The following is a 22,372-nucleotide window of genomic DNA, read 5'->3' on the forward strand; positions in this document are numbered from 1 at the left end:
ACAGTGAGAAGTAAGCAGTCTGAGCTTTATTTGCTTAGGAAGGTCAACAGGTTTTCTTTCTGTGATCTTAGCATTTTATATAACAGATCTTAATGGTTTTTGTGTCCTTAATTCCTCTGAGGAGGTGATAGTTCCCAATGTAGTTGTACTGTTTTGGACAGGAGTGATTGTGTATGTAACCTGTAGCTTCAGTGACTGACTGGGGGCATTGTTGTTGAATTCTGGGCTTGCATTCCACTGCATCTAGCAGAAATTAAAAAGGAAGAACACACAAGTTATCTGTTGTGTTGTGCCAAGCCTGTTCTCATCTGTCAAACTCTGCATGAGTGCCTTTTTGTGCATTTCAGAGTCCAGGATTACAACCAGGCGGCATGCACTGATTTGCAGTTCTTAAATTTGAGACTGGAATCTGGGTTGTAAGGTCTGGTTGTGTGGATGTTGGCCATTATGGTTTATTCTGAATCATAGATTTTTGTTTTCAGGCTATAAATCCAGAGAACTGTAGCTGTGAAAACTCATGGGGTTTTTCCCAAATTACACTCAGCAAAATAAATACAAATTAAATGGAACTCCGACTTAGACTGGCGAGACCAACCTAAAAAGAGGATGATCTGGAAGATTCCCTGTATAGCTGAATACCAAGTGTGTCTAGCGTTATGTGTGAGTCAGCATAGGCAGGGCACAGAAACAACCACAAAACAGCAGCTAAAATGCAAAGACTAAATTTCTTTTTCCTGCCTTGCCAACATGGGGATCCCCAAAGCAGCACCTCGGCAGAGGTACACAAGTGGGGATGCAGACCGTGGAGCTCGGTCCTTGCCAGAGGATCACCAAACCTGCTGTTTGTGCCTGTGTTTCAGGGATTCACACAGATGTAGTTTACCACTGTGCTTTGATCTTCCCACAGCAAGGCAGGAAGTCTAAAGCGTGTTCAGTAGGGTGTCCCTACATCTATCGCAGGCCTATGTCATCTGAACACAGACGTTCTACTAGTCAAATCCATAAGGATAGACAACAATTAGAAAGATACTTGTATTTTGCTACACCCCAGCTTCAAATCACTTGAGCATGTTTGCAGTCTTCCTTGCCAGTCTTCCGTTATTCTCCCACAGTGTGTTTACCTGTGTCCTGCCCACAGGCTAGGTGGACAAGCATGGAGAATTGGTGTGTCCTCGTTGTAAGTAACTGCTGTGTGTGAGGCTCGGCAGTTGCTTATACAGACTGTCTTGCCGTTTCAGGGATCATCCGTGTATCAAGTGGACTGGTGGTGGCTGCAGGAGAATCCCTGTCTTGGTGTTTCACGCTGAAGCCATTCTGACCAACGACAGCTACCTCCGCCTAATTGGAGGTGGGTGCAGCTACGTGTCAGCTTTTGGCCTGAAGGCATGAGGTGGAAGTCTCTTACTTGGATGTTCCCTTCTCTTTGTGGTGGGGAAGAGGACATGGTAGAAAGGAAATTACAGTCTTCTCTTGTTTCTGAGTAGAGATGTTCAGAAACACTTGATCAGCTGGTGAATGTTTATCGCAGCTTTGGGTTGTGACAAGTGTCTGTTTGTCCCTCCATTGGGTCCTGATGTGTTTTGAGTTGAGACTGTCTGCTTGCAAGTCAGACTTGGAGGCTGTGCTAGAACTTACGACCAGAATATAAATGCACCACTCTGTAGCTAAGAACTTAAAATCAGTCACTGCAGTGAATTTTGAGAGGGTTTCACTGGGAAGTAAAGCAGTCAGCCCCACAGTGGTAAGAACAGCGGGAAGCTGTAGTAACAAATCTCTGTCTACAGCCTCACAACTGTGAGTAAAGCCATAAGCAAAATGATTGCTGCTCTGGCAGCACTTGAGTTGGGAGACCAAACCTGTCTAGTGTCATATAAGGGAAAGCCTCTAAATAAGAGGCAGAGCTGTTATAAACAGTCACTCTGGATTGTGAGAGTTAGTGCTTGCGGGCATGTAGAGCTGGGAGCTCATTCTGGATGTGCTGAGTTGGAGAAAAGCTAAAATCTACTCAGCTGCTTTTTGTGAAGATGCTGACACTTCTTTCTTCTCTTGCTTCTCCCTTTCTTAGGTAATTGGTGCCCTCATTTCTAATATCCTATCCAAGCAGAAATGCTTCTGGCTCATTGGGGTAAGGGGTGGAAAAGGTGATTTGTGTGTGGAAACTCCTGATCCTTTTCATGTGAGTTAAAAACATACTTAAATGGTGGCAGAAGCTGATGGTAATAGTAACTTGTATCCTAACTGGAGTGTGGTGTCTCTTCTGCTTTTTCTCAGGAGGTAGAGGCTTTTTATAGTTTCACAAGTCTACTGCTGAATAGTACAACTTGTTAAACTTCTGAGCTTTGTCCAGTCCCAGATTATGATGCTTCTTACTCTTTTCTTTAGAGTTATTTTTACTGGTAGAACATATTTTCTGAGGTTTAGTCTAATTTTCATGTTTCTGTTCTCAGTTTGAACCGATTTGTGAAGTGCCTTTTCCAAGTGATTCTTCATTCTAGCATTACAATTTCTGCCTCTGCTTTCTTTGAACACTTTTATGGATTGCCACATCCTTCCATATGACAACCGGCCTCTGGTCTTGCTGCTTGCTGTTTATCTTACACCTTCAGTGCTGCTTACTGCTTTTGGTTTTTATGACTTGGATAGTGATTTTTTTTTCTTACCTTGTCCCATTTGCTTTATTTCCTACTGTTTTTTGCAGTTATTTATTGGAAGATCAGTACAGATGCCTGAGATGTGAATAAAAATTTGGTGTTTTATTTTGGGTTTTCGAGATCTAAAAAGCGATCATATAAGCTAGCCATGTCAATGAGGAGCATATGGCGTGACTACTTTTAGCTAGGAATACCAATCTTGAATAAAGAGCTGAAATCGTTTGGAGTGTTATAAAGCAGTCTATATAAAAAGCTGTTTAAAATAAAAAATAATCTGGGCATTTTTTAGGATGTCCTGTGCTGTATATTGATATGATAAGTTCAGTGATGCAGCAATATTATACCTAAGGATTGATGTAAGTCAGTTCAATGCCATCATTGGAGTTAACGCCCCAGGAGATGGACGGGCATTTCCTACCATCTTTTGCCTGTTAGGTGCCACTACTGTGTGGGTGCTCCGCTGTGGATGAAGTGTAGCTGTACTGTCGTGAGTCCTGTCATGTTCTGCTCTCGTCTTTGGCAGCAGAGGTAACTTCAGTTTATTCTTCTAGATGCAGACTCTTATTTTTGTGTCTCTTGCCCTCTTAACAGAGCGCTACCACTTATCCTATAAGATTGTGCGAACAGACAGCCGTCTGGTTCGAAGCATTCTGACTGCCCATGGATTCCATGAGGTGAGTACAATGAGCTTCAGATCTGATTATGCACTGGTCTGGGAGGGGATGATGATTATTATTATGGTTTTTGTTTTTTGGTTTTTTTTGTGGTTGGTTTGTTTTGGTGGGTTTTTTTCACTCTGCAGAGTTAGAACGAAGAAGTTGCTGTGGACCCCTGTAAGTTGTTTTGTTTTGTTTTTTCTCTTACATACTCAGCCAGTCAGACAGGAAATATGTCATGATTTTGCTCTCTCAAAGGAGTACCCTTTAGCCTTAAGTCTGCAAAAGTAAGGAAAAACGGATGCTGAAATTAGGTCATGTGTTTTTTCTCTTCTCTCTTTCAAAATGTCATCTCACACCCATGGGAAGATCTGAAGGATTTAATTTCTTAGCCTTTGCAAGCTCACAGAAGCATTTGATGTAGTGCTTCACATTTCTCTTCTAGCACCTGTCTTGCTCTAAAAAATGTCCTATGGGCAGCTAATGACAGTTTGAGAGATGTGTGTCTATGGTGGATTTTCTTCTGAATAACATCAAGTTAAGGTCTGACAAGTTTCCTGGAGAAATCTGAAACACTTTACAAATTGGGTTTAAACAGTCTATAAAAAGAACAAAACAGCAAGTTTGTTTAGAAAAATATGACATGGTTATTTCCCAGTACTACTGTGCAGTAGCTTAGAACAGGAGCCTGGCTAGAGTTGTCCTAATATTAGAGATAGGTAGGAGAGATTGTCTTAAACTAGGATTGCTTTGGTCGCATAAACAAAAGGTCATGATCTGTAGGGTAAGTGGTGCTTTTCATTAGTTCCATGCTTTTGTGTGGGGTTTTTATGTTGCTTTTTAGGTGCACCCTAATAGCAGCGATTATAATCTCATGTGGACAGGATCACACTTGAAGCCCTACTTGCTGCGTTCCCTTACGGATATTCAGAAAGTCAATCATTTCCCTAGGTAAGGCCTTGATATCATGTTTTTCTAAGCATCTTTGTGATGGTTTGCAAAAATATGAATATAGATAGCTTTTAAAAAAAAAAAAAGAAAAAAGTAGCGTATACATGATACTGTAAAGTCCCAATGCACTGGGCCTGTGCTACATGCCGTCTTCATTCTAAACAGTCTTTGGTGTTTTGGGGAGATAGTGTGTGAGTTAAGTGCTTCTCTGTAGCCCAAATACAATTTTTTTTTCTTTATTTGGGGCTTTGGGTTCTTAGTTAGAGATAGTGATGTGTCACCTGCTAAAGTTTACAAACATTGTAAGTTTGCTGTGCTTTGGTCTGTAATGGGAATTGGAATAGGTGCTACAAGTGAGGATGGGTATTGGTACGGCCATAGTACAGAGACAGTAAAACTGGAGAGTAGTTACAGGTTAGGGTTTAGACCTCTGATAGGGCTTCAGGTGCTTTAGTAACTAGGATGAAGGGTTGCTGTAATGTGGTGTGTTTTTATCTGGGGAAAAAATACATACAGTCTCTTGTTTTGGGACTTCAGGTCATATGAACTGACACGGAAGGACAGACTATACAAGAACGTCAGTCGTATGCAGTTGGCCCATGGATTCAAGACGTTCCATATCTTACCTCAGACCTTTATCCTCCCAACGGAGTACCAGGACTTCTGCAGTAAGTCTGGGCTGATGATGCCCAGACCTAAAGCAAAATAACTGGATGGGGGGGAAGGGAATTACTTCTAATATCCTAGCCTGTTGATTGTGCCAATGGTTAAAACAACAAAATTAGAGGAAGCTGGAAGGACAGTAGAAAAAGCCCACATTGTTTCTGTATATATACAGCTTCTACTCTGCTGTTTACTCGATGCCTACCTAAGTCCTTAAGAAACTGATGTGGGCTTAAGGCTCCAGAATTGAGCTTTTTTTGTGTGCACAGTTTTGTTGATGATCAATTTCACAATATCATTGACTAATGTCTGGGAGCACTAAGAAGTACCAAAAGGAGGCACAGGGCAGAGAACTGGATCTATTGGAGCAGCAGGAGGGGCTTCAGGGAGGGGCCATAATAATTGCTGTGAGTCCCAGGGGGTAAAATAGGACATCAAACAAGTAGACTTTGATCTCCTTGTGAAGCTCTCCAAAGCCTTTATGGTAGGCAGCATTCTTGATTCCTGCTCTTCTGTAAACAAGCAAAACTGAAGATATTTCAGACTTCTGCTGTTTTCTTCTAACCAGATACCTATTCTAAGGACCGAGGCCCATGGATAGTGAAGCCCGTTGCCTCTTCCAGGGGTCGAGGTGTCTACCTGATAAACAGTGTAAGTGTTCAGCAAAAGGACTGCTCTTCAGTAACGCTGTCTGCAAAACTATGCCAGCTTCTAGGCAAGGGGCATGAAAATATTAACCAGGCACTGGCCCTGCTCTGGATTTCAACCATATGTTGGTGAGCAGTTCAACAAGGCCTGCTTGGGCCTATGCTGTGTAACCAAAAGCAATCTATTTCTTTGTATGCTGTGCTTATCTTGCAACCTGCTTTCAAGTCAGCTTATTAGGAGCACGTTTGTGCTCCCTGAGACAGTTTGGGAAGCTGTGCTGCCTCATGCTGTCCTTGTGGCTGACAGTAGGCCTGCTTTGGGAAGGTTCCCAGAACTTTCTTCAGTTGTTTCTCCATGTGACCTAAACAGTCCTCAAACAGTCTTGTCTCCCTCTTCCCCCTTGAAAAGGCCAGTTAAAATGAAAATGAAACCTTATGTGATGCGTTAGGATGTATATCCATCACAGAGCTGTTATCTAAATGCCAGTGTGCCCTTACTGAAGTGTAATGGGGGTGATTCTTGTATTCAGTGTGCTGCTTATAGTGTCTTTTGCCCTTTTTGGGCTTCGCAGGGAGTTAGGTTGTCATAGGTAACAAATACATCTGGGCAGGAGCCAAACACATGAGAAGATTCCAATAAATATTCTCAGCAGCAAAACTGACTGGTGAGTCATTTTGTTTTCACTCACTCAAACCCCTTTAGCCTCCCCTGCACTGAAGGGGTCATGCTGCCTCATCTGTTCTCTACTTGGATCATTTCCCATAAAATAAGGGAGAAATTCGCCAAGTGTATGAGGTAAGTATTTCCAGAGCTGCACTCAGCTTTTTCTTTGCTTGAAAGAGAGGAACGAGCTCAGGCTTATGTGGCAGTTGGCCATGAACTGGGGAAAAGACCCTTCTGGGACCAATCTCCCTTTGTGTATATCTGTTCCAGAAACACTTTAGCTAGTTTGGCCCAAAGACTTCACTTTCCTTCAGTGTGATGCCATTAAGGGAGTGTCTTCTAGAATCTCATTACAGAAGTGTTTAAAAACAACAACAAAACCCGCAACAAAATGGCAAACCTTTGAATTTCTTTGATCCATAATAAAACAGGCTGTCGCTTTCGTGTGATGTGCTGAGGGACGTTGAGGTTGCTCCCTCACATTGCATATATGCACTTTATATGCCTAGGCTTCCTGCTCACAATGCTGGTGATGTGGCTGAATACATGCAAAATTAAATAAAGGCAGGATGACTGGTTCTCTTGGCTCTTTTTCAAACTGAAGGCAAGAAAATGTTTTGCAAGAAACTGTTTGTATGAGTAGTTAGAACTGGTTACAAGAGAGAGGCTTGCATGCAGCAAAAAGTAAAGGCTTTTTCAACAGATCCCATGACTTTGTGATGTGTATTTGTCATAGATAGAGCTGCTTTGTCACAGATAGAGCTTTTTGTTCTGACCTACAAGGATAGCGTCTTCCTGGTACAGTAACCACTGCTGTGAACTGAACCTCAGTAGAAGGTGTGGTACTTACTCAGTGTAGGCAAAAAAGTTGGCTACCAGCCCAGGATCTAGCTATAAAGATCACAAGTTAAGGAGTCATTTTCTTCACTTGTGACTTCCTCACCAATGATACTTACAGACTCCTTTCAGTGTCTTCTAAACCCCTACTCCATGTGTTTTGGTTAAAAATTTGAGAAGTAAACAGAATGTCAGTCACTTCTTTAGATGTGGTTTTTTCCTGCCTATTTTCTTACATCATTGCCATGTGGCTGTTAAGTCTGTATTCTACTCTAAGGAGCACTTAACTGGAAGATTCAATGGGCAGGTTTTTTGGTAATGTAATAATTCCCAGGCTTCTGGTTAGGGTATAATTACCTTAAATATGTTGTGACTGACAGTGTTTTTTAATTTTGTGTTTGTTTCTTCCCTCCCCAGACATAGTTGTTGCTACAGAGTTGCTTTAGGAGGGAAAGGCTGGAAGAAATGGTGGGTTTGATCTAGCATTCTTCTTATTCTTTAAGCCTCCTATTTTTTCACTCTTGGATTCTCTGTTTTTCTGTAGCCAAACCAGATTGTCCTGGAAGACAACATCCTGGTTTCTCGTTACATCAGCAACCCCCTGCTCATAGATGGTGAGTGTGCTTAGGAATTGCTTTTCTCTTCCCCCAACCCCAGACCTGAGGATCTCTGCAACCTTTGCAGGAATTTAGTCGAATGATGGAGTGGTCTATCATCTTCTAGTACCTGAAAAATGTAACTAGAGAATTCCTTAAAATCTGGAAGCTTTTCAACTATGAAAGCTTCAAGCACCTACATCAGCAGCAGATAACAGTTTATTGCTCTCAGGGTCTGCTGTAATTCCTCAACTGGATATGATGTCTGAAAGATATTTGCAGTCACTGACTCATGACAACTGTATTCCAGATTTCAAATTCGATGTGCGCCTCTATGTTCTGGTTACATCCTATGATCCACTTGTCATCTATCTCTACGAGGAAGGATTGGCCAGGTAGGGGAGGTTTCTTATTTCTCAGTGTACTGCACTTGGTGAACCAAAGATGTCTTGGCTTGCCTCCTGACACAATGACAAATGAGGGAAGTGCCAGTTAGGGAGTTCTGCAGTTGAAATATATGATACTTCATCGTGCTGTGTCCCATCAGTTTTCATTATATAGATTATAAGATCTTTAGTGAGGCACTTTATTACATATGTAATAAATAAAGCAAGTTTTCAACTCTTAAGGCTTCAATGACCACATGCCATCATTGGTGTGTTCATTCTCAAGTTCATGTTCTTGAAATCTCTTTGGACTTCTGGTGCCTTTGTGCCCCTTTTCCATCCTCCCAAGGAGAAGGGAACCTAGACTTACTAAATTACTGTTTAATCCGCAAGACAAAAGCAGTTGGGAGACCTGTTGTTGGGTGTGTTGGCCTTTATGTTAATACTTTCAGCTGCTCTTCTAAATTTCAGGTCAGTATTTTTATTTTCCACAGTATCAAGTGGGTTTAGACTAGTTCACTGTTCTTACCCTGCAAGGTGTCAGTTTTCTTTTGCACGTGAGTCTTGAAAGATACTTAAGATTCCCAGGAGGAACACTTGTCTACTAAAAATACCTGTTTCTCTTCATCACAGAAGTTCAGCTAAATACCTTTCTATAGTAACTAATACATTTAAAATAATCACTGAATTTCCAACAGATCAGAAACTTAACTGTAGTGGTGTTTGAGAAGACTGCACCATAGGGCTGTTTTCTGCAACAGTTTTAGACAATGCTGAATATGTCTTAGAAGCCCATCTGACACACCCAGAAAGAGTATCTCTGGGGTTCAAGCCTGCACAGCTTTGCATTATACAGATACTGAATCCAACTTATCTTTATCAAGAGCAGATAATGAATCCAAAAAGATACATTAATACAAGAAAAATTATCCTTTAAATTGTTTAACAGATCCCTTTCAGGTGTGTTGTGGTGTGCCTCCATCTGCAAAGGTAATGTGAACAAACTGTTTCCCTAAAACAGGGCAGGAGAAGGTAGCTCATCTTGATCAGTGGAAAACAACTATATTCACTTTAGAAAAGGAGTGTTAAGCATGCCTGGCATGCAAGACTTTCTCTTGGAAATTGGCAATAAAATTATTAGTTGCTAATATTGCATGTTATTGGAAAGTGAAGAGGGAAAACAAGATCATCGATTGTGAATACATGAGGAGATTGCTAGGATGTTCTGAAAATGGGCAGTGCACAGCAGGCCTCCAAAATAGGATTTGCACCATCATTAATTTCTTAAGGGTGGTTCTGCTGATCCTCTTTAACAAAAGAGTTTACTTCTAGAAATATCTAGCTGTGTAAGAGAAAAGTGTTCTACTCTGGGGGCACGTGTGCTATTTCCATGATAGACAGCGTTTTTCTCTGGCTGTACAGTAACATGTTTTGCTTGGAGGGGAAAGTGTATGTGCGGAAGTGCATACTTTCTTTTTCTTTTAACAATTCTAGGTCTAGGGAAGGAAATGAGGAAGGAAATAGGTGTATTCTTTTGACTGAAACACACTGGTCAGACAGTTCTAGTGAATCCCTTAAGACAGACTCATCTAATTATTTAAGTGGGAAGGGAAGTCTGGAGGTTTTTAGTCTAACCTTCTTCTCAAGACTTTCTTAAAAGTTTGGGCAGGTGCTTTATGGCCTTATACTGTAAAGTTTTGAATGTCTTCCAGGAATGGAGATTCCATAGTCTTTCCTGACAACCTGTTCCAACATTAGACCACTCTTACTGTGAATGTGTGTATTTCTTATATCTAATGAGAATTTCTCTGGCTGTAGTTAGACTTGCCCCTTGTCTTTCTGCTGTTTGCCTTTGAAAAAAGTCTGGCTCTGTCTTTATAGCCATGCATTAAGGAGTTGAACACAGCAGTTCAGATCTATTCTTAGCAAAACAATTGTTTCCTACCCAGCTTCTCACTGCACACTGTGTTTTTCAGCCCATTTTAATAGCTCTCTGCTGGACTTGCACCTATTAGTCGATGCTTGTACAGGGAGGGTTCATAGTGGACACGATGTTCTAGATGTGTGTCCAGTGTTTGCCAAGCACTCACAAATAAGAGGTACTGTTCACTTCCCTCAACCTACTGGCTACACTCTTGCTGATACAGCGTGGCACATGGTTAGTCTTCATGGTGGCAAAAGCAAACTGCTAATTTGTGTTCAACTTGTCCACCAGGACTGCTTACCTGTTGTGCGGAGCTGCTTTCTATCCACCCAGCCCGTACTGTTGAACAGGGTTATTCCTTCAGGTGCAAGCACAGGAAGTGTGGATGGACAGTGAGGTGGATTGCAAAGTGACTGAATAGCAGAGCTCAGAGGGCGACCCTTCTCAGAGGGTCAGCAGCGCAGTCTAGCTGGAGGCATCTAACTGGCAGTGATCCCCAGGAGTCTGTACTGGGTCCAGTCTCATTCAACTCACTCACCAGTGGCCTGGATGAAGGGGCAGAGGGTGCCCTCAGCCACTTTGCTGATGATACAGAACTGGGAGGAGCGGCTGGTACCCCAGAGGCTGCGCTGCCATTCAGCGAGACCTGGGCAGGCTGGAGAGCTGGGCAGAGAGGGACCTGATGGAGTTCAGCAGAGGCCAGTGCAGGGTCCTGCCCCTGGGGAGGGACAGCCCCGTGCACCAGTACGGGCTGGGGGGGACCTGCTGGGGGGCAGCTCTGCGGAGAAGGACCTGGGAGCTCTGGTGGGCAGCAAGTTGCCCACGAGCCAGCAGTGTGCCCTGGTGGCCAAGAAGGCCAGTGGGACCCTGGGGGCATTAGGAGGACCGTGGCCAGCAGGTTGAGGGAGGTGATCCTGCCCCTCTGCTCTGCCCTGGGGAGGTGCATCTGGAGTGCTGTGTCCAGTGCTGGGCTCCCCAGTTCGAGAGACACAGGGAACTGCTGGGAGGGGGTCCAATGGAGGGCTACAAAGATGATGAGGGGACTGAAATATCTCCCTTTTGAGGAAAGACTGAGAGAGCTGGGTCTGTTTAGCCTGGAGAAGAGAAGACTGAGAGGGGATCTTATCAATGAATACAAGTATCTTTAAGGTTGAGCGCCAAGAGGATGGGGCCAGGCTCTTTTCAGTGGTGCCCAGCGACAAGGGGCAACGGGCACAAAGTGCAACTCGGGAAGTTCCTTCTGAATATGGGGAGAACCTCCTGTACTCTGAGGGTGACAGAGCCCAGGAACAGGCTGCCCAGAGAGATCGTCGAGTCTTCTTCCCTGGAGACGTTCAAAACCTGCTTGGATGCGACACTGTGCAGTCTGCTGTAGGTGAATCTGCTTGAGCAAGGGGTTGACAAGATCTCCAGAGGTGCCTTCCAACCTCGACCATTCTGTGACAACACTCCAGCGTGAGCAGAGGTTGACAGGAAACTTTCGGTGGGCTGTTCTGTATGGCCTCCAGATGGCACTAGTGGTCTTTAGCGTTGGCGATTTGGATTTTTCCCATACCGTGGATTTGCAGCTTCAGTCTGAGAGAGGTAAGGAACCTGGAGCTACTGGATTCTGGCTTCGTATTTAGCTTTTTTGCCATCCATTTAAATAGTGTGAGTTAAGTGCTGGAAGAGACCCTTTTATTGCCTCACACAGTGTAATGCTTTGGTTTAAAGCTGGGACAAAACTTCAGCTGTGCAGGGAGAGGGAAATGCTTTAACCTTTGGGAGTAGAAGATCTTTTACTCTTCATTTAAGAAAAAAAACCCCACACTGCTTAAGAGTGGAAGCAATTTGTAGCAGAGACTGGGAGGTAAGATCAGGACCTGGAATCAAAGGTGATATTGAAGCAGTCTAAGAGGAAACCCACGAGCAGAACAAAAGAATCTGTTTTCGGGACCTTCGCTATTGCTTGTGGTGCACTATGGTGACTTCCATGTTTTGAGTTTGCTTTCTGAAGGTAGGTAATCTTTGAACTGTGGTCAGGGTGACCTCTTTCATGTTCTCTTAATTTTCTTTTTTCCCTTTTTCTTAGTCTGTCTGAAAGGTAATGTTCCTTTCCAGTATTATGCTTTGCATATTCCAAGTAGAAGAGAAAGCTGGTTGTTCAGTGAAGTTGGTGACCTCTACCAGGAAAGGAGTGCTTTCAGGAAACCATAAGATGTAATCAACTTTAAAAGGAACAGATCTGGTATAACACACATTTGTGATGTTTGACTAGATACTTCCTTAGGCCTGGTTTCTCTTGGCACAGCTAGACTTGCCATGACATGATCTAGAGTAGAATTTGAAGCTTCAGTGCTGAGGAGAAGAAAGGGATTATGGATCCAGCATGTGCAACCTGTGTTTTGCTTTCTATGTGGAAGAGTGAAGAAAAAGTTTCCTTTGAGGAAGATGTAAAGGGTATGTACCCAGAGATGTGTGTAAAAAAACCAAAACCAAAACCAAAAAAACCCACTCAACCAAAACTAAATACCCCACAAAACAAGTAAAGCCTTTACCTGTTGTTGCTTGATTTGTGCTGCCCTGGCCAAAGTTGGGGGCTTTTTTTGGGTGGTTTTTTTTCATTCTTCTAATGCAATTTTTAAGGCACATAACTGACATCAAAGCTTTTTTTTTTTGCTTACCCCCTAAAAGTGTATTGAGTACAACTTAAGAAGTGCTGATGTTGAGTAGGTTCATTTTGTAGCTATTTCCACCCTAGTCCCCATGGAATAAGCTGAATTTAGTAGGGACAGAGCCTTAGGTCAGCAGAGCCAGGTGTCAGACTTCTTGAGAGTTAACAAGAAAGGTATCAGTGAATGTGCTCTATATTTTCATCTTACAACAGTACTTTTCTGGTCTCGCCTCCCTCAGACCGTAAAACCTTCTGTTGCATATTTTGGGCCTGGTCCACCTCTAGAAGGAATGCTGCTAATAGATTCATTTGGGCATATTCAGTGATCTGTTTGGAGGGAGTGGAGCAGGGTTTTTCCTCTCTCTTGAGGCTTGAAACAAGACTGAAGCTGTGCTTAAGGCATAAAGCAGCACTGGGTGACTGAAGATCCTTGTCTGTTGCATTGAAAAATGTGTTGTCAAACACTTTTCTAGTACATACTCTTAAAAAAAAAAGTAGACAAAGCATGCTGCTGTACATCTGTTAAATTGGCAGATATTAAGTAAGTTGGTGCTGGAGAGGGAAGTTACTGTCTAGATTGGCTATTTGTGATTTACAGCTCGGAGAACTGTAGCTGGGACCTTTGCATCGAAGGTAAAGTTTTGGAGAATGAGATGGTCTTGGCAAGCTTGGTCCAGGTTTGCTTAAAGTGTGTAACTCAGTCATCTGATCATATGTTAAAAATCTACGTAGTTTTATCTGAGACTTGCAAAATATGTGATGGACTATATTGACATGCCTTTTATATCCTATTATGAATAAAAGGTACGTTGTAATTAAACCCGTAGTTTATTAACAGACTTTGCAATGTTTTTGAAAGTGACTCACCAAGCCCAGTTACGTGGAGGTCCCATGGCTGCTGTTACAGCCAACTGTTGAATTGGTGGATTATGCTGGTTTTTGCAAGGGCATCCATGCAAGGAGAGAGTAACAAGCTTGACTTGTGTCTGAAGTACTGCTGAAGAGGAAATGGGGCCAGGGACAGCCTCTGCTGTTGTTGAGCCTTCCCCGTTCTGACAGCTTGAGATGCTTCTCTTTTTTTTCCAAATTTTCCTTCCTGTGTCCCTCCTTGTAGGACCGAAAGGAGCCTAGTGGATCTATCTTGTTTGGTGCCTGCGTACGTAATGGAGACTTGACACACACTGTGGGGAATTCATAATGAAATGGCTCCTTGTTTTGGGGAGAATTCTCTATAGTCTACTAAACCTGGGTGTTTAGGCAGCCTTATTTCTGAGCCTGAACAGAAGGGGCCTAGCCCAGCAGGTTTCATGGTCAGGTTTACACTGAATTTGAAAAATGGATTTAAAAAAAAAAAGAAAAAAAGGCAAAACTGAGCTGAAATGCAAATGTTCTTGCCAAGGCCCCAGTGACCCACCGCTGGGGGAGGCTTTCCAGAGGGACAGGGGAGATGCCACAATGGCGGGGCTGCCTGAGCTCACCCCCTCACCTCACATCGACCCCTCCTTCTGTAAGCCTGGCCTCCTAATTAGCCCTGGCTCCGCTGGGATATTTACCTTTTCTCTGCTGGATTCCTGTGGTTTCCAAAGAATTCAGGTGCTCGCTTGGAGCCAAGGAATTCACATTACCTCACAGGCTGCGCTTAGGCCAGAGCCGGCTGGGCCGCAGCTGCCCTGTCCCCCTGCCTGGCCAGCCTCCGCTTCAGTGGGAGCGTGACTGGCGTCTGCACCGACACTGGGCTCCGGCTGCGGCCGCTCCGGTGGGAATCGCCTCGGCAGAAGCTGCGGAGCAGTATTCTTCACTGTCTTTTTCACTAATGGACTTTTGGCGAGTGGGTAGTGTAGCGAGCCAGGAGACTTTCTGCTGCTTTCATGCTTCTTAATTAAGATAAGCAGGATCAGAGTCACTGAGGGGACAGATCTCTCTGTTTATCCATATATGTCTTTTAATAGACATTTGCTGCCTATAAAGACACCTGATTTTTAGACAATGTGGTTTTTCCTTTGAATTGTCTTCTGTAAAATGGGATCATTTGGCTTCAGCCTGCTACTGTTTGAGGGTTGCAAGGAAGCCTACTATATGTATTTTCATATATATGTAATATAAGCATTTAAAAATATTTTTTACTATATGTGTCAGGCCCCTTGATGCCCTGTATTAAATCTTGTTCCTGTGTCAGGTAGCTAGACACTTGTCTGTGGTGTAGGAGTGGCCCTTAGGGCCCTTGGACAGGGGTTTCATTTTGAATAACCTACTTCTGTTGAGCATCATCAAATCTCCTCTTTTGGTTGAAAGAGTTGTTAAAAAAAAGGAGTGGGAAAAATGGCCCCTTGAGCACTATTTGTATACCTTGTAGGGGTGTAGTTACAATATTGACATAGCACGTCACTGTTGTCCAGTAAAAAGTGTCTTGCTGCCTTCAGCAACCTGTCTTCTTGAGGGCATGTTTTAGGAAATCCTGAAGGAAAGGTAGCTAAAGACTAACTAGCAAAATCATTTTTGATATCTTCTATAGATTCCCCCCTCCCTATCTTCCATGTACTTCAAACTACACGCCCACAGCCCGCCCCCCCAGCCCTGTCCCTGTCCTCTGAATCTGTTTGGGTAGCAGAGGGTGGTCTGCCCAGGCACAGTGGGTCTCTGGGTATAACTACATGACACTACATAGCAGACATGATTGGTGTCCTAAAGAATCAGGGAGGCTGGGCAACTCTTGGTGACAGTCTGTACTGTGAGAAACAGAACAGAAGAGGTTCACTGAATCGCAGAGTGGCTGGGATTGGAAGGGACCTCTGGAGGTCACCCAGTCTGGCCCCCCCTGCTCAAGCAGGGCCAGAGCTAGTTGCCTGGGACTGTGTCCAGACTGCTTTTGAGTATCTCCCGGAAGGAGACTTTACAACTTCTATGGGCAGCATGTGCTAGTGTTTGATCACCTTCATGGTCTTTTCTTACGCATCGCAGGTTCAAAGCACTGTTAATGGCAGTGCATAAGCTGAAAATTTACAAATCTGTGATGAGAAGATAAAAAAGGAAAATATTTTTTTTCCTGTTGCTGGAGACATCTGGTAAAACTGCTCCTGGATCTTGTTCTTTAACATAGAACTGTTTGAATAATTTTATCCAGCTTTGGTTAGAGAAACTGCCATCATAAGAGATATCACCAAAACTTTTTTTTATGTTTAGTAAATCACTTACAAGCTTTGGCTCCTATTCATGCTCAGTTGCTAACTGACATACCAGGTGGATGCTGTGGAAAATACTCATGTTGGAGATAGTGGGATTGTGATGGTTTCAAGACTTCTGTTTTCTGTCCTGTACTGCAAGGGAACTGGGTCGCAGGTGGTATTTTGGAGTCCTGACCTTGATAATGTTAAAGTGGAAGTATCTGTAGTTCTCCTCTACCAGTTCTAGTCCATAGAACAATTCCCTTAGGGCATCTTGTGTATTTTCATCCTGATTTTAACAGTAATTCATGGGAACCAGAAAGAGAATTGAGTGGTGCAAACAACTCTCTCTGTGGCCTTAGTTTCATAAACAAATCGGCAGCTAATAGACTGTCAGTGAAGCCAAAGCCTAACATGTGTGGAGGGGAGGGAAGAGGGATGAGGGACTGAGAAAGTGACTCCAAGCTTAAAATGTGAGGAACGTGCTTATAGAAACACTACACTAGTTATTTCTAGGACATTTAAGCAGGAGCTCTGTGTGCAGTCATGGAAAAGACTATCATAATGTGTGCTTTTTCTGTAGTACTTGTTTGAGAGAAAAAGGATTAACTATTCTTTCCTTTTTCCCACTCCAGGGTCTTTTCTCTTCCTCCTTTCCCAGGCCCTGGCTAGATGTCTCAAATAAGCATACCAGAGCTACCAAGTTTCATGCAAAACCATGTAACATCTTATGTAAATATTTAATGATCCAGTTTACATATCTCCAAAATGTCTTGCATATGACAAACTTTACCTTGTGGTCAATTCGTTTCCTGAAATAATGCTGGGGATAAGTGGTGTACAACCTCTTGAGTAGTGTTCTGTTTGAATGTGTGGCAGTAAAAGGGTGAGTTGTTTGAGTTAAGGCAGTGTGGGGAACGTGTGTTAAGGGCAGATCAATGTTTGGCATGGTGTGGTGGATTTGGGGATTTCTAGAGATAAGTGTGGGCTCTGTGATGTGTTTTGTAGATTGTTAGGTCAACAGGGAAAAGTGCTGCACGTCACTTGTGGAGTAGGTGGCCTATTGAAGGTGAAGCTTAAGCTTGCCTATTAGGCTTATAGTGAACTGTTACAAGATGGGGAGGGAGGGCAGTAATCTGTTGTATCGGAATGTCAAAGGTGATTTTTTAAGAGGGGAGGTCTGAAGCATGACAGGGAGGCAGAGAGCTTGGATGCCTCTAGGTGATATACTGTTAGTCTAGAGGCTGAGAGTACTTCTGGAGTCTGAAGGGATTATTAAGGTTTTCTCCCTTGACTTTCTGTTCCTGCTGCTGCTACTGCCACTCTACTGATTGCTTTTGAATGCTCTTTGCCCCTGTCTGATCCAAGAGAAAGTATGGAGGGAAGGCAAATGTGCTGTTGTTGAAGGTGAGCTCTGTAGTGGCGTGTAGTTCCTGGTAAAGGGAACTGGTTGTTGCCTTTGTCCGAGCTGCTGTGTCCGCGTGACTTGGCTGTGACCAGCTAAGGTATGGGCAGATGTGTTGGAACAGTTGAATGTATGAGTGTAATTTCTCTATTCTAAGTTTTGAATTCAGAATGAAGGGCATCTCCTCTGTCCTGCAGAGGAAGGAGGAGCTGCAGTGAACGGGAGGAAGGCTGCCAAGGGCTGTTCACAATATGATTGCTGCTACTTCTGCCTGGGAGGCTGCGTTGCTGGCAGCAGTTTTGTGTGGAAACTGAACAGAGCACAGTCAACCTTGGTTTAACCTTTCCTATTTCCAACTGTATTTTTGGGGTAGAAGCTTTCCTGAAATACTTCTGTTTAGATGCTTTTGGAATCTAATCTATTTGATCGTGATTAGATTTGGAATCTAATCGTGTTAGTAGGTGTCCTTGATTTCCTTAATTTATCTCTTTCCTCAGATTTTAAAAGGACAAGATTCATTAGAAGGGGACGATCTTTGAGAGAATGGGAGTACAGTAAGGCCAGGGAAACAAGTGAATGAAAGTGAAGATCCAAGCAGTATGTAACATGAAGACAGGGGAAGGTGCTTCCTATGTCCTTGCTGCTATGAGCTCTATTATCCCTGTGTAATACATATCACAGAGGTGACCCAGGTTAATACTGTGTTAGGGGACCATTCCTTCTGCACCTTCTGCCTGCCTCCCCTCCACCTCTCAATTCCATTGGCAGGTGACAGAGAATTCAGTCAACACAGGAGAAATCCAAGTTTGAAAACTTGTGGTTAGAACCTGTGTTAACGGAGAAAGCAAATCTGAATTTAGACCAAAACATAGTTGATAACCTTCTAATGGTGGATACAGAACAGACATCCGTTCCTTTCTTGGTTACCTCTATGATATTTCACATTGGTAACAAGAACTGCTTGGTTTAGGTGAGTTGTGGTGAGAAGAATGCACCGAAGAGTAGGAAACCTTTTCTGAGGTGGAAAATTTCACCTGTTACTAGATATTTTTTTTCTACTTGATAAGTCCCATAGAAAAATTCTTTGGAAGAATTCAAAGCAATGTGGATCCAATTGTTTAACCATTCAGACCACACAAACTTAACTACCAGCGATATGTGGCAGTGCTAAGTGTGTTGGGTCTCTGCATTGCAAGGCCTATGGAGTAGTCTAGAACTTGGACAGGATCAGATCACAGTGGGGGAAAACAAGAGTTGTTTGAAGCCGAGCAAGGAAGAGGTGGCGTTAGTGAGCAGGAAATGGTGTTTTGAAGAGTTTCACTTGATAAAATAGTCTCCTTTGGCTGAAGATGCACCTCTGCGTGTGGACAGTCCAGCCCCCAGTTTAGGAGTACTCTTGGATTCCTGGCTGATTGCAGGTTCCCACATAGCAGCATCCACAAGTAATGCTTTGGCTAGGAAACAGTCCTATCCTGGCAGATGATGACCTGGCCTCAGTTATTTGTGCCTTCATCACTCTTTGGCTGGATTATAGCAATATGAGATACCTGGGCATGAAGCCTTTAGCGCTTGGGAAAATATCTCGTGCAGAATGTTGCAGCATGTGCTTGTGGTAAATTGTGTTAGGGAGAAAACAACAGGCTCACCCTTTATTTTCTGTGCCACCTTACCATATAGTTCCTAAATTGCTTTTAGGATCTTGGCCTTTATTTATTCTATTATGGTAAGTGGCCCGGAATCAGGAAAGAAGGGGCTCCCAAAATGAAATAATCATCTAGAAGACTGTAAGATTTTTTTTTTCCTAGGTGTTAACCTGAGGTCAGAGTATTTTACAAGCGTTTAAGTTTTCCTACTTTCCACTCTTACTGTAAGGCTTGTTCCTATGACCTTAGGTGTCTCTCAAAATAGCCTGTAAATTTTTGTTGAAGAAAGGCATTCTGTAGCATGCAGGTCTCTTCTCTTTCCTGGGGAGAAGTAGTATGCTGGATGAGTGGCCTTGTTACTACTGTGGAAGAAAGATACAGTGAAATACAGTATGAAAAGCTGTAGAACTATATAGTACTGAAGGTAATTGTAACTGGTATTTCAGTGGTAGTAACGCTCTTCCATCCCAAGCAAGTGTGAAAAACAAGCGTAAGGGGTGTGGGCTATTGCGAGCATTGTACTTGGATCTGTCACCATTCTGACATCCAGAGGCTATTGATAGAGGCTCTAGAAATAACTTGGATTTTCCATTTGCAGACTTGAACTTAGCATGAGGCTAGTAAGACTGTCTAACCAGGTCTTGGAGGATATATAAAGCTGGGACTCAATTCTGTTGTTTAAAGCTTGGGGCTTTTTGATAGTAGATTTGAATCATTTAATGTTTTGTATTTTTTTGATGCATTGCTGAACAGGCCTGTGATATCCCTTAAGATGACAGCATCCCAGTAGAAGAAAAGGTTTATGTACTGAGAGGTGTAGAGCACATTGAAACCCTTCTGAATAATCAGTTGCCATGGAAATGTAAATTCTATGGGCATGGAGCTTAGACCACTTAATAATTAAGGATGGTCTCTGTAGAAGAAAGCTAATGAAAGCATTTGCAAAGTAAAGAAATACTGTTGCTTGGAAGTATTGTCTACATCTGCCAGGGGTTTATATCCTCATATTTCTGATTATGTGCATAATTAAAAACAATAAGAAGCTGATAGGCATGGTGAACTTAATTGCCCTGTATTTCAAAGTATTGTGGGAGCCATGACTTTGTGAAATAGCTTGCTGCTTGTGCTCAGTATCTTCCAGGATCTAGCTGAAAGTATATGATCAACAAATGTTTTCAGTACACTGCCAATAAATTATCGTTAAAGTGGAGATGATAGTCATAATTAAGAACAAAATATATAGGGCTGTTGTCACGATTTTCAAAACACAAGTGCTAAATCCAGGAAACTTATAGTTAAACTGAGAAGAAATTCAAATACTTTAAGCTGTGGAAATATGTGGAAAGGGAATCCAAACTTCCAAACTCTTTTCTGTTGCCAACTGCTCTGACTTCATATGTAGTTAAAGCTCAGAAAAATACGTTGCAAAATCTTTTTCACTTTTTTTAACCTTGCTACTTAGTTAGTTACATCATGGAGTTGGTTTTTTTTTTCCTGCTCCCACCTGGGTATTTAAGGATAGCTTTAATCTGATGAGCATCTTCATGGATTTGTTGGTACAGTTCTTGTGGAGAGAGAAATATTTCTCAAAATGGCTACCAAGTGAGGGCAGTAGTGGCTCTGTTTTCACTGAAAAATGAGATTTGGGGTTTTTTTTGGCAGTTCTTTCTAAAGGAAGGATTTTTTTGTGTGTGTAACTTGTTAGATGTCCTTGTATAGTTCAGCTTCTGAACTATGGAAAATAATAGGGGAAGGATGAAGAGAGATGACTGTTCATAAAGCAAATTGGGGATGCATTCTTTTCTGGACTTTAACTTCATTGCACAGCCAGATGTCCCAAATTCCCCTCCCTCTCTCTCTTCCGTTTTTCTTGAGCATTGCTGCCCTTTTCCTTCTTTCAGGCTTCACCCAAATCTACTCGCCTCTTCTTGCAACTAACCCTGCTCTCCTTGGTACTTTCTTTCCCTCTTGCCAGAGCTTCTTAGGATAGTGTATGTCTGACTTCCCCTTTACCCTTTTTTTAATCCCCTTCATCTCTTTCGAGACATTAGCATCTTAAGCTATTGTGGTATGGGAGGATGGTCAGAGTGAAGAAGAAAGTGTGTTTTCTCTTGTTGACTTTGGTTTTGAACTAGATAGAACATGCTTGTTGTTACAAGCTGTGGTGGTTAGCAGTGGCTCGTACTGGTCATTCTGCCAACCAGATGCCCTGGATTCTGCCCTTGGTTTTTTGTTTTCTTTTTCTCTGAAGTCTGAGACCTAAAATATATTTCAAAACAGGATTTGATTACAGGCAGAATAAGAAAATGATTGCATGTGGACTGCATGGTCATTGTGGGTCCTTTCCATCTGGAACTATTCTATTATATTGTATTTAGCTTGATGGCGTGTCCTTGTCTGGATGTAAGATTTTTCAAATATCACCACAAATAGTAGTATTGTCCGCTTAATATTTGATAATTTCTAAAAGTTGTTTTGTGGCCTGCTCCTAAAACGGAGGTGCTGCCCTCTTCCTGTCCTGACTCTGCATTATAACTCTCTCCTATGTTACGGCTGCAGGAGGGTGTACCTGCATCTGATTGGAAGTTAATCTTTCTATATTTGCTCAAGTGGGTGTTCAGTCAAATCTATGAAGTGTTCTGACTTGCCGGTGGCTATGTAATTTGTGGAGCAGATCAACTAGAGTGGCTTGAGTATGCAACCAAGCAGGTAATGAGCTTTCAGCTGCTGTGCATCCTTTGATTGACAAAGGCTGATCACGCAGCTACATCTTTAGAAAGCAACTTTTGCATAAGATGTAGTTTTAAGCATCTTAAATTGGCATGGCTATCAAGAGAAACAGTCCTGCACCTTTCCTGGCTGCTGTTCCCATTCTCATGTTGACCTTTTCCTTTCCTGGAACAGGTATACGATCAGTTTCCCTGACTGCGCAGTGCAAATTGGAATGGAGGAGTAGCATGGTCAATTGTACTAACACCTGGTTGCAGGAAGCTACTTTGCTTCCCCCAGAAGCTTGTATTGTTTCAGCATTCATTCAACCTCTTCTCAAAGAGGTGTGCTATTGATAAGAGTACTGTTCAAATGGCTTCAGTGCAATTTTGCGTGTATTCCTGTGCTCATTCAGGGGCTTGTGTCCATTGTATTGTGCCACCACAAGCATTTCTGGACCCATGCAGTGAACTGATCTGATTTGATAAATAACTTAGCAAAAAAGGCTGGTTGTAGATGGCTTGCTGTGCAGGGTGCTCTTGTGCCAGTACTATGCAAGTAAGATAAAGGCAGATAGCTGAGGAAATAGAGTTAGACGTAGCTTAAGTCTGTGTGGCTGCTGAAGAGGGGGAAAGGAGGAAAAGAAAAAGCTTATCAAGTTACAACTTTGTAGCTGGATCAGGGAGCTGATCTACCTTTATCCTTATGCACCCCTTTTTACCTCTCACATCCTGTTCCCTCTGCCTCTTCCCAAGACAACACCGCCACCACCAAAATCCCTCAGACACCTTACGGACCAAAACACCGGGCTGTTTCTCAGTTGGAT

The 22,372-nt window shown here is 42.8% G+C and overlaps 1 protein-coding gene across 6 annotated transcripts in view; it reads left to right on the forward strand.

Moving 5' to 3' along the window:
- Positions 1-22,372, forward strand: part of TTLL5 (tubulin tyrosine ligase like 5) — a 137,100-nt gene that overhangs the window by 2,095 nt on the left and 112,633 nt on the right. For 5 of the 6 annotated variants that reach the window (XR_005105332.1, XM_037394820.1, XM_037394823.1 and 2 more), the window contains exons 3-9: positions 1,239-1,348; positions 3,243-3,325; positions 4,152-4,258; positions 4,796-4,926; positions 5,490-5,572; positions 7,614-7,683; positions 7,976-8,060. Coding sequence is in view for 5 of the 6 variants with exons in the window: in XM_037394820.1 (XP_037250717.1) it covers positions 1,239-1,348; positions 3,243-3,325; positions 4,152-4,258; positions 4,796-4,926; positions 5,490-5,572; positions 7,614-7,683; positions 7,976-8,060 (669 nt within the window). In the remaining variant the exon portion in view is untranslated. Of the gene's footprint in view, positions 1-1,238; positions 1,349-2,065; positions 2,142-3,242; positions 3,326-4,151; positions 4,259-4,795; positions 4,927-5,489; positions 5,573-7,613; positions 7,684-7,975; positions 8,061-22,372 lie in introns of those variants that run through there. The other variant, XM_037394824.1, reaches the window with a different exon arrangement.

The sequence above is a fragment of the Falco rusticolus genome, chromosome 7 (genome assembly GCF_015220075.1).
Source record: "Falco rusticolus isolate bFalRus1 chromosome 7, bFalRus1.pri, whole genome shotgun sequence".
Taxonomy (NCBI): Eukaryota; Metazoa; Chordata; class Aves; order Falconiformes; family Falconidae; genus Falco; species Falco rusticolus.